The 13,755-nt window shown below is 38.0% G+C and overlaps 1 protein-coding gene across 1 annotated transcript in view; it reads left to right on the forward strand.

The window, feature by feature from the left end:
• The first annotated feature begins 1,208 nt into the window (after nucleotides 1-1,208).
• The window catches only part of NOX3 (NADPH oxidase 3), a 41,458-nt gene continuing 28,911 nt past the window's right edge, over nucleotides 1,209-13,755 (forward strand). Inside the window, exons 1-5 of the mRNA XM_014886008.2 lie at nucleotides 1,209-1,253; nucleotides 1,930-2,025; nucleotides 2,228-2,338; nucleotides 4,083-4,167; nucleotides 12,778-12,923. Coding sequence (XP_014741494.2) covers nucleotides 1,209-1,253; nucleotides 1,930-2,025; nucleotides 2,228-2,338; nucleotides 4,083-4,167; nucleotides 12,778-12,923 — 483 coding nt within the window. The remainder of the gene's footprint in view (nucleotides 1,254-1,929; nucleotides 2,026-2,227; nucleotides 2,339-4,082; nucleotides 4,168-12,777; nucleotides 12,924-13,755) is intronic.

Consider the following 13,755-nt stretch of genomic DNA (forward strand, 5'->3'; position numbering starts at 1 on the left):
GACAAATTTTGGAGCCTAAACCAGCATATGAATCTGCTGTACTCTGAAAAAAAATCTATTTCAGATGCCAGTTTTAACTCAGTTTAGAAAATTGCTGTCTGGATCGGTTGAACTTCAAAGCCGAACATCGCAGTGTTGCATTTCCCTTTGAAGTACAGCTAATCCAGATAGTGGATTTTCTCTCCCTCCTTTTTTTTTAAGTAGTTAAAATTGGCATCTGACCTTACTAATATTCCTCCTTGTCATCTGCACATTCTTTTCCCTTCTCCCTTATTTCCTCATCTTTTGACCTCTGAAAAATACAGCAAGATTCACTATCTTGTTAGCCCCTGAACTACCAAAGCTACTATATAGGGGGTGGTTGTGGGGACAGCCTATATCAAGTTACATATGAACAGTGGCCAATTACTGCACATGGCTTGTCATAAAGTTTGTTAAATAATACTTAATTTTACCATCCAAGAAAAATAAAGCTCAAAGCAAATCCCTTGTAAATGTTTGCATTCAAAGCATTTGTAACGACATTCTCATGGTTCTGCTAACTCATATTAATGGCCATTAGCACTGGTTTAAAAAGTAGCTGAGCTTGATAGCATTTCAACTTTCAGAGACTTTCAGTTATTTTGTCACAGAAAGGTCTCCTTCACAAGCAAGTCAGGAAAGCCTTAAGGAAATGGCTTTGCTAGAGAAAGAACAAGATTACTACAGGCAGAATTTGCACAGCTTCTGGCAAGGGGAGCCAAGGGTAAATGCAGTGCCCTCACCAGGACATGCTCCCGAATTATACACACATCAGGGATGCTGCTGTTTGCTACTGAACTAAAAGATAAATCATGAAGAAATGTTGCACCCTGTTCAAAAGACAAAAACAAAGCAAAAAAAACCCACTCAAATACATGCTCACACAAGAGGACAATTTAATGACAGCATCTCTCATTTGCTGAAAAATAACTCTGGAGAGAAAAAGGACGGGACAATGACCAGCATTTTATTTACACAGATCATGAGACATGTCACTCGGGTGATCTGTTCTTGTCAGGCAGTCTTTAATTAGAAAATTCCTAGAGAGAACTCATGCTCCCAATAGGCGCTTATTAAAAACTAAAGACAAAAGGAGTTGGTAGAAAAGCCCAAGGAATGGACAGAGAACTCAGGTTACATTGAAAGGCAAGACTCAGCTGCTGCTAGCGTAGGGAGAGACGCTCAGGATGGGATGCTGGATTTTGAACGAAAAACTCTCAGTGCTGTTATTAGTGAGTATTTTTAGCATTAAAAAAATCCAATTGGATATGTATAAATATTTTAAGCCTGTTTAAAAGACATTTTATGGTTTGCTTACAGTAATACTCCCAAGCTTAATGTAAAACTTGCTATAAAATATTCAACAGCCTTTTTATAACTAGTCTTAAAAACAATTTAAAGTCTTGGTGTTTTATTTTTAATTATTTTTAAATCAATGTACTTTAGTCCTCAGATAAAGGGAGCAAGGGTTTGCAATTCTAATTGAAATTATATTCTGATTTATTTTTGGTCAGTTTGGTGAACTGTGTATGGGGAGCAGAGAAAGAAATTTCCTTAGCTCTTAGTTCCCTCAATTTCTGTGATTTTTTTTTTTTTTAATTTTAGCATTTATTTCCTTTTTAGAGACCAGGTTAAGGCCTGTGGTTGAAAGCAAGTTTACCATGACACAGTAAACATCATTATATCCTTTGCTGGAGATCTGGGGGTAGGACTGTAACCCTGAATTTGCTGAAATATAACCTCATTCCTGCAGGCATTTTTGATTTCTATCATCTGTGATCAAGAACTGCATTGCACACAGATTTTGAAACATCTCTCAGATTCTCTTAAAACTATAACCATAACCAGTTTTATATGCATGAAAAAATACTGTAAATGTCACTAATCTGTAACCTCTCTGCTTTGTAGCTGGTGTGGCTGGGACTGAACTTCTATTTGTTTATTGATACCTTCCAGTGGTATGAAGATGACAATGCTTATGTTTATACACGGATTATGCTGGGAGTAAGTATGAGTTTGGCTGTTAAAGGGCTTAACAAGAAAAATTTATTCATAGTCTGATTTTATTTACATCCTTCATAAAACTTTTGATGCTTCAATAGTAATTTTCCCATAGAAGAGTAGTATATTAATATAGTATTTTCTTTCTTTTGCTCTTCCTATACCAAGTTTGTAATTTAATTTCTTTATGCTGTTATACGTACAGTCAACCCTGGCTTGGGCAAGAGCTTCTGCAACATGCCTTAATTTTAACTGCATGCTAATCCTGTTACCAGTCTGTAGAAACCTTATTTCATTCTTAAGAGGAGCAAGCATTGTAAGTACCATTTCTCAAATAACCATATTATCCTCTCTTTTTTATTTCTGTAGTTCAGCAGTATTGTCCATATCAAACATTTTCCAAGGAATTTTAATTTTTGATAGAGAAGTCTGTACACTATTGCCTAGTTATTACCATTTAAATTGTCAGTATTCATGACTGAAGAGAAACAAATGACTTGTTTAACACAGTGCTCTAAATGCAACACTGATTTTGGCAGCTGCTGCATAGCATGGTGTCATGAAGAGAAAAGTGAGCAGCTACAAAAAAGGGACATAATAATGCCACTTGGCCAAATGGAGAAAATTCTTATCCATCATGTATATTCTCTGTAGCTGCAGAGTGAAAATTGGAGAAATAAAATGTTCAGATAGATAAAAATGTTCTAAGGATAATAATGAACATGTTTAAACACTTCTGTCTGAGACCATTCAGGTCTTCATTTGTGGTAAATGCATTTTTGTAACAGAGGCGTTCACATTAACCTTGGAATCATGCATAGGAAGTACTTAAGGCTTTAGGTCTATTAGATAGAACTTCAACCTGCACTGAATTATTATAGTCAGAGCTATCCCAATGCCACATGTTTGGATAAAAAATCACTGATCACTTCATGACTCCAGGAACAACAGGAATTTAGAAATGGTAGGATACAATTCTTTCATAGTAAGCTGGTTCTTATTTCAGTTCTGCCATTTTTTGTTTCCATGATTGTTAGGCTTAGATGTTAAGCAGTCTTTAGGCTGGGAGTCAATACTTATATAATTATTCGAGTTCAGGAGTTGACCATTTACAAAAAAAAAAAAAAAAGAGAGGAGTCCTGGCCTTCTGAATAATCATATTGTGAATTCGCACAGAATATATGCATGCCCACTTAGATGCTGAGTAAGAACTCAGAGAACTGAAACTCTTCTCACAGATAATATTTTGCTCTTCTGCACGATATTCTGCTCTTGAGGAGCATGGTACAGAGCAACTGGAGTGCTCCAGCATAGCCAGCATCAGGCTGGATCCAGTGCCTCTCCAAGGAGGCGCTGTGTATGGACATCCCACCCTGTGGTGCTCCAGATTTTTGGAAGACTTATTAGCTGGGAAACAACGTGGATACATGCCAGGTCATGTGAGCAATCCAGAAACCCATATCACCATTCAGAGAGTGAATTCTGTCCACGAGTGCTGTCTGGGTTCCAGCAGAGCGTGTTAGTTTTGGCTCGGAGCAGGGGCTCCCAGCTGGCCGTGAGCACGCCACTGCCGAGCCCTTCCAATAATGGGAGCATGGCTCAGTAACACATCAGCACGCAGCCACCTGAGGTCTAGACAGCCTCACTCTCCTGGGGTGTGTGTGCATTTCCTGAAAGCAGAGAAAATGTTTTCATTGCAAGCTGGCTTTGCCAGCACTTCAGCTCTGTTATGCTGAGGTCACAAGGCAGTGGTGGCCCAGCCTGGTATCCTTATACCAGCACAAGAGTTAATGTCAGCTCAGACAAGCCACTCACATGTCACAGGTAAGTGTAGCAGAGCTTTGTCAAACCCTCTTTTGAGCCCCTATATAGGATGAATAGCTTCAGAAATCCTAGAGTGCCACTCAGGAAAGTTACTTGAGTCCTAAAACTAACCCAAAACTTCCACAGAATTCCTTCAGTATTCCGTTTTCAAATGTACTGAATTCTTCTCCTCTCCAAAATGTGAGTTGTAAACACCAATAGGAATGATATAAAACAAGTTCTGCTTTTTCACCAAGTACTGTGGAGGAGCACTGAGGAGGCAGCTTGACAAAAACATCGCATTTCACAAGATGGTTGCCTATGGAATAGCATTAAATGCAAGTAAGCTTTTTTGGTTTTACTTTTTTTCTTCTTTGCCTTTGAAGTGTTTTGAATTTCACAGTGATTCTGCCTAATATAATCCCCATCAGCTCTGAGATGTGATATTTTAGTGCAATAATTTGTTGACTGCAGCTTTAAATATGTGTAGGAGTCCTATCTGATTAACCATTTGTAATGTTTTTTGCTTGAGAAAAGTTTGACTGTTAAGGAAATAAATTTTCAATCTGAATAGTAAACACCAGTTTCCACTTAATTCATCTGACCAATAGATGTGCTCTTAAAATTTAGTGTAAATAACTTTAATTGAAACCCTGAGGGTAGATGTTTGGTGAGATGACATAGCATCACTGTCTGATTCTGTAAGGAAATTATGTTTATGAGTTACACCACACATCTGCCCACCCATACATCTTCACTAATTTTTCATCCAGGTAATAAATTTAATCTGAATTTGAGAGAAGTAAGTGGCTCAAAAACAATGGATTTCTAGATATTTATTTTCAGTAGGTGACTGATCCAGGAAACTGATGGACCCCTTGAGGGAAAAACAGCAACTTGAGATCAGAATTTATCTATTCTCTTGGTCCTAGTGACTTACTAAGGTGTTTTTTCACCTGGCTGGGAAAAAAACACGGCACCTTGCTGTTCTCTAAGTAGTAAAAGGACCTGGAGAAGACTGAAGTTTGTAGGAATTCAGAGGACATGAGGGGAACAGGAAATAGCTTGAGGAAAAAGATGTACAGAGAAGAATGAACAAAAAGCCACAGTGAAGAAGGATGTGGGCACAGAGAGATGGAGAGGTACCTGAGATAGATACATTAGATAGATAGATAGATAGATAGATAGATAGATAGATAGATAGATAGATAGATAGATAGATAGATAGACAGATAGTTCTCTTAGAAAATGGGAAGGAGACAGAGGAATTAATCAGGGCTATTTGCAAGCATGAGACATTGCAGGGTAACTGTTCTGCCCCCAGGCTGTCAGGGTGGATTCTGGTCCCAATATCTTTTTCAGCTGCTTTTGCGTGTACAGGCTGTTAATGTCCTCATGCAGTGAGACAAGAATATGAAGCCAGGATTGCCAACAGGAACCAATAGCTAAGGTTTGTCTTCTGTATGTCATGCTAAAGAATTCTGAGGGGAAGGCTACAGGATGCAAACATCCATCTTACAGTGTATTATGATGAATTACTTATCTGTCATGTCCACTCATTCATCAGAGTTCAGTTTCACCACGGAACAGATTCCTATAGAGTGCAACATTGCTTCGTTAATTAATAAATCAACCCAGGATTATAAATTAATCAACTTTAATTAGTGTATAATAGGTCATGTTCCAAAAAGAAAGCAAAACTGCACAGTAAAAGCTTTTATGTTTTTAGTTTTTACATTAATATTACAATATTTTCTGGTGCATTAATGTGGGCAGTTTGGGAAGTGCAAATCTATCAGAAAAGTGATTACTTTAATGGTTTCACTAATTTCAAGAAAAAAGACACAGAAGCCAATGTGAAATGACAGAAAGCATATAATCATATAATTATAAAATCAGAAAGCAGATAATATAATTCTCATTTAAATCACTCTCTAGGGAGAAATCAAAGTTTCATTTTTTGGGTTGTTATTTAGGTTGGTTGATTTTTTCTCTAAAATATAAAATGGAAAAATAGTTGATGAGATATTTGAGAAAGAAAACACAACACAAGGATGTCTAATAAAAAAAAAACATTATAACCTATGAATTCCTGCTTCTTTAAAAATCAAGTGAGAAACATTTATCATATTTGGCACTACATCACTGTATAGTCAGACTTGCGTAAAGAATGGTCTGAAATTCAATTTTAAGTTCATAGAAAAATAAAATCTACAGAACACATTGTGACAGAAAAGCAACATTTCAGAATGGTACCCACAAGTACACTGAATCCTTTTTAATAAAATCTAACAGTGTTAAAATGATGTATAAATAGATGCCATTTTCCTCTCAACTGACACATTATTTATCCTAGTACTACCTATATTGCCTTTTATTACGCAAAAACATGGTCAACTCCTATTAGTCTATTGCAATTTAGTAATTCTTAGTTAAATGGATGTTCACTGGTGTATGATCAATAGACTAAATGTGGCAGCTAGAAGTTAAACCAATTTGAAGATCAGATCAGTAAGCTTAGCCTCACAATATAAAATTTTAAACTCCTTTATTATTAAAGTAACATGTATTCATCTTGGCTTGCCAGGTGGTGTTATTCCAGCATATTTATTTAATAGTGTGCTAAAAATAGTCAGTGCAACATTAGTATTGTCTGGCTTCTAACAGGCAGCTAGCTGAGGTGTGCCCGGCCTTGGAAAAAAGTACATCTGTACCTTTAATTTTTCATCAGCTCTAATACAAATTCAAGAGCAGGCTTTAATTGGTCGGGTCATAAAGGGATATAATTAGAGACTAGTGGAAGAGGGAAGTTGGAGGAAAGAGAGAGAGTAAACAATGCTATCTATAATCAAGGGCATCATTGAAAATTCAGTAAAGGGAATTCTGCTTAGTTTGGCTTCCTGCATTCTGCATGCCTGTCTGTGATAAGAGCTGTCTGGGAGTTATTCAGCCACTAATAAATCTTCCTTATAGACCTGTAACTCTGCTAGAATAAAATCAGAGTTTCATGCACTCTCAGTTTGATCAGTGCAAATAATTCTGTGCTTTGTAATGGAAAAGAGACTTTTCAGTTGAGACACAGTCGCCTGAAACTTAAAGACACTACAAGAGATAGTAATAATGTTTTCTACAACACCTACCTCTTACTGTACTGGCTTTTACCCTCTCAAAAAAACACATTCATACATTTTCTGAAGTGGGAAGTGCTTGGGTGGATTCTTCTTTCTTTACTTTGATATGTTGGGCTTATCTTAAAAAAGAAACTATTTGCACTGTTTTGGTATTTGCAGAAAGGTCATATAGATATTTTGCTTCATCAATCTTTGAATTATGATATTAATAAAGTTTAAGCAATTAAGAGAAAACAAGAGAAGGACAGCAAGGTTGTTTGGAGTTAGGCTGTTTGAAATGGTGGTTCCTGCTCAGTAAAAATTCCAGCAATGTGTTTAAAAACATGCAAAGTGCAGGGAGAAAGATGGTGATGCCACGTGTGTTTAGCTTCTGGCAAGCACTGAAAAATCTACAGCTAAAAATATCAGGAAACCTTTCCATTTTCAACCACTTTTTGGTAAACTATGTGGCTGGATTTGGTGACCTGAGTCACATTTTTGTGTAAGCGATTAAGTTTTCAGAGAAGCAGATGCTTATCTTCAAAAGAGGTTTAGCTGATACCTTAGGGTTGTGCTTCCAGAAATTACAGAAAATCAAACTTCCATTAAATGTGGTTTTTTTTTTCTTTCAGTCAGATTGTTTAAATCCAGACTTAGTGCAAGTACTAGGAAGGAAACGATATTCAATTGAAGATTATAGGCTTCCAGCTAAGATAAAAAATGGTCCAAGTCATGTTCTTCTTTGATGTTTATAACCATTCTTAAAAACAAAATACAATGTTAGCACACGTGTGGTCACTATTTTAATTTTTATAAATTAAACCTGCTCCTTTTTAGTCCACACAGACATCACGAAGTTGAATTAGGGGTTCTGAATAACTAGGAATGGCACAAGACAGTGGGTGGCAAAAAGGACCCCAGCCTTGTTCAGTGGCAGAATTCTCCATGCCTGCGTTATCTGCCTGCAAAGTTGTTCTCTTTGCTGTGGGCAGAAAGGCCAGGAGTTGACCCTTTGACTTTATCTTGATAGGCTGGTTAATCAAAATGTTTAACTGCTAGCAGCAAGCTCCAATTTGATTATTATCCTGTACAGGCATGCAGAAAAAGAGAGAGTGAAATCTTGTCCTCAGATAAACACATGAAATGTCTGTTTAGTTCAATGAGAGTTGTGCATGCTTCACTGAAGGCACAATTGGCTGAATAAGAGTAGCTAAATTGACCATACTTCCAAGATAATTTAATTACATCTCTTTGTATTTAAGGATATGTACAGTAAACACCATGATCTAATAGCAACCCTTTTCCTCCCTCTCTCCTTCCAATAAAGCCTTTTATTTGATCTCAGAGGTGGACTAGATAGAACATCTCAGGGTCAAATACAAATTAATGTACGTTAAGTGCTTCAGAGGATCCAGATGTCATTAAAAACAACAAAAATCCTTCAGTCTTCATGAACTGTTATAAAAAAGAACTTTGTTTATAAGATGATTTTTTCCATATGTTATGTTTGGACATGCAGGATGAGGAAAAAATTGAACCAAAAATTCTGAGATGTAGTCCCTTCAACTTCTCCCTCATGGTTAACTTAGATAAGTGATGCAGAGGAAAGAACTACCAACTGTGGTAAGATAAGATTTCAGAAATCTGCATATTAAATTTGGAATTGCTTAGTAAATTCTATACACTGCAGATGCGAAGACCTTCAGAAAATGCACTTTAGGGATGTAAAATATTTTAGTTAATGGCAATGTGTTCAGTGACAGAATTTTTATTCTGTTACAACTATTATACATTAAATGAACCACACTGAAAATGGAATTAGATCTTTACTTTACTCTTACCATCCAGCTATAATTCATTTTTAGATTGTATCACTTTTTGCTAGCAGCAGAAAGAAACCCATCAGAAGTATTAATCTAATAACACTCCAGGCAATACATAAGATCATGGGAGACGCAGGTAAACCAGCGTATTCAGTACATCACTAGTTTAAATGTATTTTTAAAAATGTATCATTATGCTCTGTGCATTAACATCTACCACAGAATAGCTTGCAGAAAATAAAAACAGCAATAACAACAGCAGCTCTCCCATTAATTCCCGCTACACTTGTAATATCCTCTATATGAAAGCTGGAGAGAACGTCACCCAGAAGGGAAGGTGTGGTAGATCCCAAAGAAGAAGGTATGATGATATTTCCATTGACAGAAACACAGGAAAACAGAACAATGTGCAGATGGAAAAGACAGTGTCCTCTGATAGCCTGCAGAAAAATCTTACTAGGCTAGGTTGCCAGAAGTGGATCTCTTCTTCCAGGGGAAATTTGCAACTCCTCATCAACTTAAGTCTCAAGACCTTCTTGAGAAACTATATCCATTCAACCCATTTTTTTTTCTGTCCAAGACTAGAAATATTCTGTTAGGAAATGTGGGCTTCTGTTTGGAGAAAACTAGCACCTCATTTCATTCACAACACTGAGCATTAACCAGATAGCATTAGATGTCCTGTCACTGCTGACATGACTAGAACTTGTGCAAATCATGTAGAATCCGGCACTTTGGGGAAAGTACAAGATTTTCTAGCTTTCTTAACAACAGAAATGTCATCATTTCACATGAATATTTTATAGTCTGCAGTATCACTTTTAAAAAATCTATTGTTTTGAAGGTGAAAGGGAGAAAGTGCCTTTTGTTATGAAGCCATATTCAAACCTCCACAATTAGTCAATGTCACAATTCTAAATGAGCAAAGATACTCCAAAACCTGACAGAAATCCAAATCCAAAAGCTGACAGACTGCAGGCAAGCTCTGGCAAAACAGCACTACGGGTCCTAACTATATGAGACTCTCTTGGTCCCTAGGCTGTAGGGACTGTTATATCACACCAGAGTTACAAAGAACATCCTGTAGGTAGAGAGGCTAAGAGGCCCAAGTTACAGTAATCACTGGTAGATACCAAAATAAAACTGCGTAGATGTCAAAATAAAACTTAGGAGTCCACTTAAAGACTCATTGTCAGAGTTTTCCACCCTTTGAAAGTCTTCTTTCCTCTTTCCCTTAGCCCATACAAGACAATGTGCAGCATGTAACTCCACAACTTACCAAAGATGGCAATCTGTTACCCCACACTCTTGTCCTATGAGTGAGCTCTTTCAGATGTCAAAGAAATAAGGTCCTCATCAAGCAGTGACTTGATTCCCTTCCAGCTGGATCAGATAACACCCTTACCAGGCCAACACATCTGTTCTGAAAGAAGCCCCTTGTAGGAACAGTTCCCCCTTCCTACTCAGCACTTAAATGTGCTGTTACACTTAAATATATAAACAGTGTTTATACACTGCTTATACATCAGTTGTACACTGGGGAACAGATTGCCACAGCCCCCACACAGCTGCCACCTAAACCATGCAGCTCAGAGCTTCTTGGGCTCTTGGGTTTTCACAGCCTAATCCACACGTCTCATCCGCTGCTTGTGGTCCAGCGTCACCTTCTTTCCAGTGTCCTGGCACTGCCGGGGTGCTGGGAGCACACTGCCATGCACAGGCTCCAGGAAGCATCTCTCACCTGATGCAAGGCTCTTTCACATGCAGCACCTAATCCATAACACCACTGCAGGACATCCCTGCCCACTGAGCCCCTGCCCTCTGGTGCTCACAGTCTCATAAAATGACCAACCTTCGGCTGAAAGCTGCTTACATTGCTTGATCCCATTATCCCGTTTATCAAAAGGTTATTTTACAGTCTCATTCCTTTGATGGCTTGAATATGTCTTCTAATTTCCAGGCTCATTTTATCTCTCTGCAGTTCATACCCATTTGGATTCAGCCTCCATCCTGCTGAAGCTATTCCACCTTTTTGTTATTCATTGGGTCAAAAATTCAGTAGAAATGGGAGGTTGATTTTGCAGTTTGGGTGCTAAGGATTCTCATTTGGGATGCCTATGTCAATAAATATTGGATTATTTTTATTAAGAGTTTCATCAGGAGACAGCTCAAAAGACAATAACCAGTCAACCCAGTGACTAGGACATGTGATTTGGTTTAAAGCCTTAGTTTGAATTTAATGTAACAAGGATTTTGAAATAGGTCTTTTATCTCTCAGTGAATATCTAAGCATGAGGCAATGAGGTGAAGCAGGTGTCAAGGAGTGGCGGGGGGAGTCCCTGTGTTAACATTACATTTTGAATGAAGTACATTTTGACAATCAACCAACCACAGCACATCTACTGCTCTAGAAGGATCACCTGAGAAGTACAGAATGAAAACAGCTTCTCTTCAGCTTGGACACATGGGATAACCTACTGTTGAGGGGAATGTTTCACCTTTTTGCACTGGCTGGTTTAACCATTTCCATGGTCTGCATCCTACTTTAACTCATGTTCCAATGGACACAGCTGTCCCCAAGTGCTGAAGACGAGCTGGACTCCAGCATGTAGAGTGAGGGATATCCACTAAGTGGATAGGTACATGAAAGACCAACAATACTTGTGCATTTAATCCTGTGTTTACATCTACGATTAAAAATGACTCGTATAGTAAAACGCTACTTTTATCCACATAGTCACAATTTTTTAAAAAGGGAAGAAAAAGGTAAGAAGAGGAAAGAAGGAAGAAAGAAGGAAAGAGAAGGGAAGGGAAGGGAAGGGAAGGGAAGAGAAGAGAAGAGAAGAGAAGAGAAGAGAAGAGAAGAGAAGAGAAGAGAAGAGAAGAGAAGAGAAGAGAAGAGAAGAGAAGAGAAGAGAAGAGAAGAGAAGAGAAGAGAAAGAATTTTTTTTAGAATATTGTTCAGGGAAGAAGATCATATTTGGTTTACTACAAATACTGCCTTTTAGAAAGGTTTTTTAAATGGTCAGGGACAGAAACAGATAACCACTGAAGGAGAGATGATAACAGGAAGCTAATTAGAAAAACTAGAAATAGCTGTGCTGTAAACATATAATTATCTTTCATTGTCATTTTTTCATCCTTTGGCATTTAATATCTTGCATTAATTACAACTTTCATGTAATGGATTTGAGAATCTCTCATATTGAAAAATGAAACTCTGCACCTAGCTTGATTACAACTTTATCTATATTAGCCAATAATAAAATAAAGTTCTTCCTTTTCCACTCTTGAAATTATACTCTTTCCACCCAAAAAAATAATTACAGGGGAGTCCTTACTTCAGTCCAAGGTATGTTTCTAAACTGACCATTTCATATACCTTTTGGGAGCAGGCCAGAAGTAGAGGCAATATATGATACTCAGGACAAATCAGATCTAACACTGCAATTTGCTCTTCTCCCTTTAAATCATAGTTGCTGTGGCTTCCCCAGGCTCCACCTGCATAAAGTAATGCTACAGCTACTTGTTAACAGGGGACAGATTTTGAAAGTATCTCTTTCAAAAGTGCAAGTTGCAAATTTGTTCATGCTTAAACCAGTCAACTCAGTATCCTGTGTAGCGAGGGTAAATCATGGCACGTCCTAGTATATTAATTAAAAATAGGAATTTTAATTAGTTTACCTAATTTTGAACAATTTAAAGTCAGAGGCATGCATTTTTATATTAACTCTCAAGAGATCATCCTTTGATGACATTGGAGACTGCAGGGCACTTGACTGTAAACCTGGGAGGTGACCCTGGAGCTGTTCCTGTCCTCTCCACTGTGAAGCAGTCACTTCATATTAGACATGCAGTTGATAAAATTCTCTTTTTATTGTCAGCTTAATCCATGCAAAACTCTCAATTTATGCCTGAGCTTTTCAAATAGTTCACAGTGTGCATAATGAGGTTCCTTCTGGCACTGTGGGCACATACGAGTGTGCCTGTAATTTCACACCACTCTCTCTCTCCTGCAGCCATCCACATTGTTGCCCACTCCATCAACATCGAGCGATATCATTCCAGCCAGTCAAAAGAAGCTGGGGGATTACGGAATAAACTTTCTGGTCTTGGCAAGAGCCCAAATGAAAGCTACTTGAACCCAATCAGGACCTATGAAACAGTAAGATGTCACTTTTTAGGTTTCCTCATCTAAAAAGTTTTCCTCTGTGGATTCTCCTGTCGGTAAAACTGTATTTCAAAGCCTTTTAACCAGAGTGAGAAGGTGCTGCCAAAGGTTAACCTCAATTTCAGCTGAAAACACTTACTCAGAGCTGCAATTTTCAGGTTACTAAGCTCAAAGAAATGTCTATAGTATTTTAATTAGTTTGTCAGGAGACAGCTGGTGGGGGGAGGATAAGGAGTGTTGTGAAGAGTAGGCAATTAAATAAACCTGCAAAGAATTTTAAAAAACCCCAAAACTAAACTATCAATACGTGGAACAAACACAACTTCTTTTCAGAAAGAAAAACAACCAAACAGCAATAGCTCTTCACAAAATTTCTTTGGCATTTGCTATTTGTCTCTCCCCATGGTGGTGCAGCATCTTCCCAATCTGAGGGCTGATTCTGCATTGTTACGTGTCGAGTGTGGCTGCTCAGAGAAGACCACCTTCAAAAGCACCCAGAGGGTTACTAGAGCACCTTTGAAACACCCAGAGGGCTGCTGCACACAGGAAGCAGTGCAGGGGATAGCTAGAGCTGTTGTGTGTGCTCTTTGGAGCCTAGCAGAGCTACAGGATCCTCAACCCATAAATGGTTCTGCTTCTTTTGGGGGAAAAAAGTGGCTGTGCCTCCTGTCCACTTTCTTGGATAACCCACAACAGCATTATAAGCTCTCCCTTACAATATTCATAGCATAAAGAAAAGCTGAGCATGCAGACAATGCATGTAAACCATGCAAAAGTTAATCAGCTTTTTCTTCCATATTCCATTGTAGCCCACATCACATTTTTG

This window comes from Sturnus vulgaris, chromosome 3 (genome assembly GCF_052056855.1).
Source record: "Sturnus vulgaris isolate bStuVul1 chromosome 3, bStuVul1.hap1, whole genome shotgun sequence".
Classification (NCBI taxonomy): Eukaryota; Metazoa; Chordata; class Aves; order Passeriformes; family Sturnidae; genus Sturnus; species Sturnus vulgaris.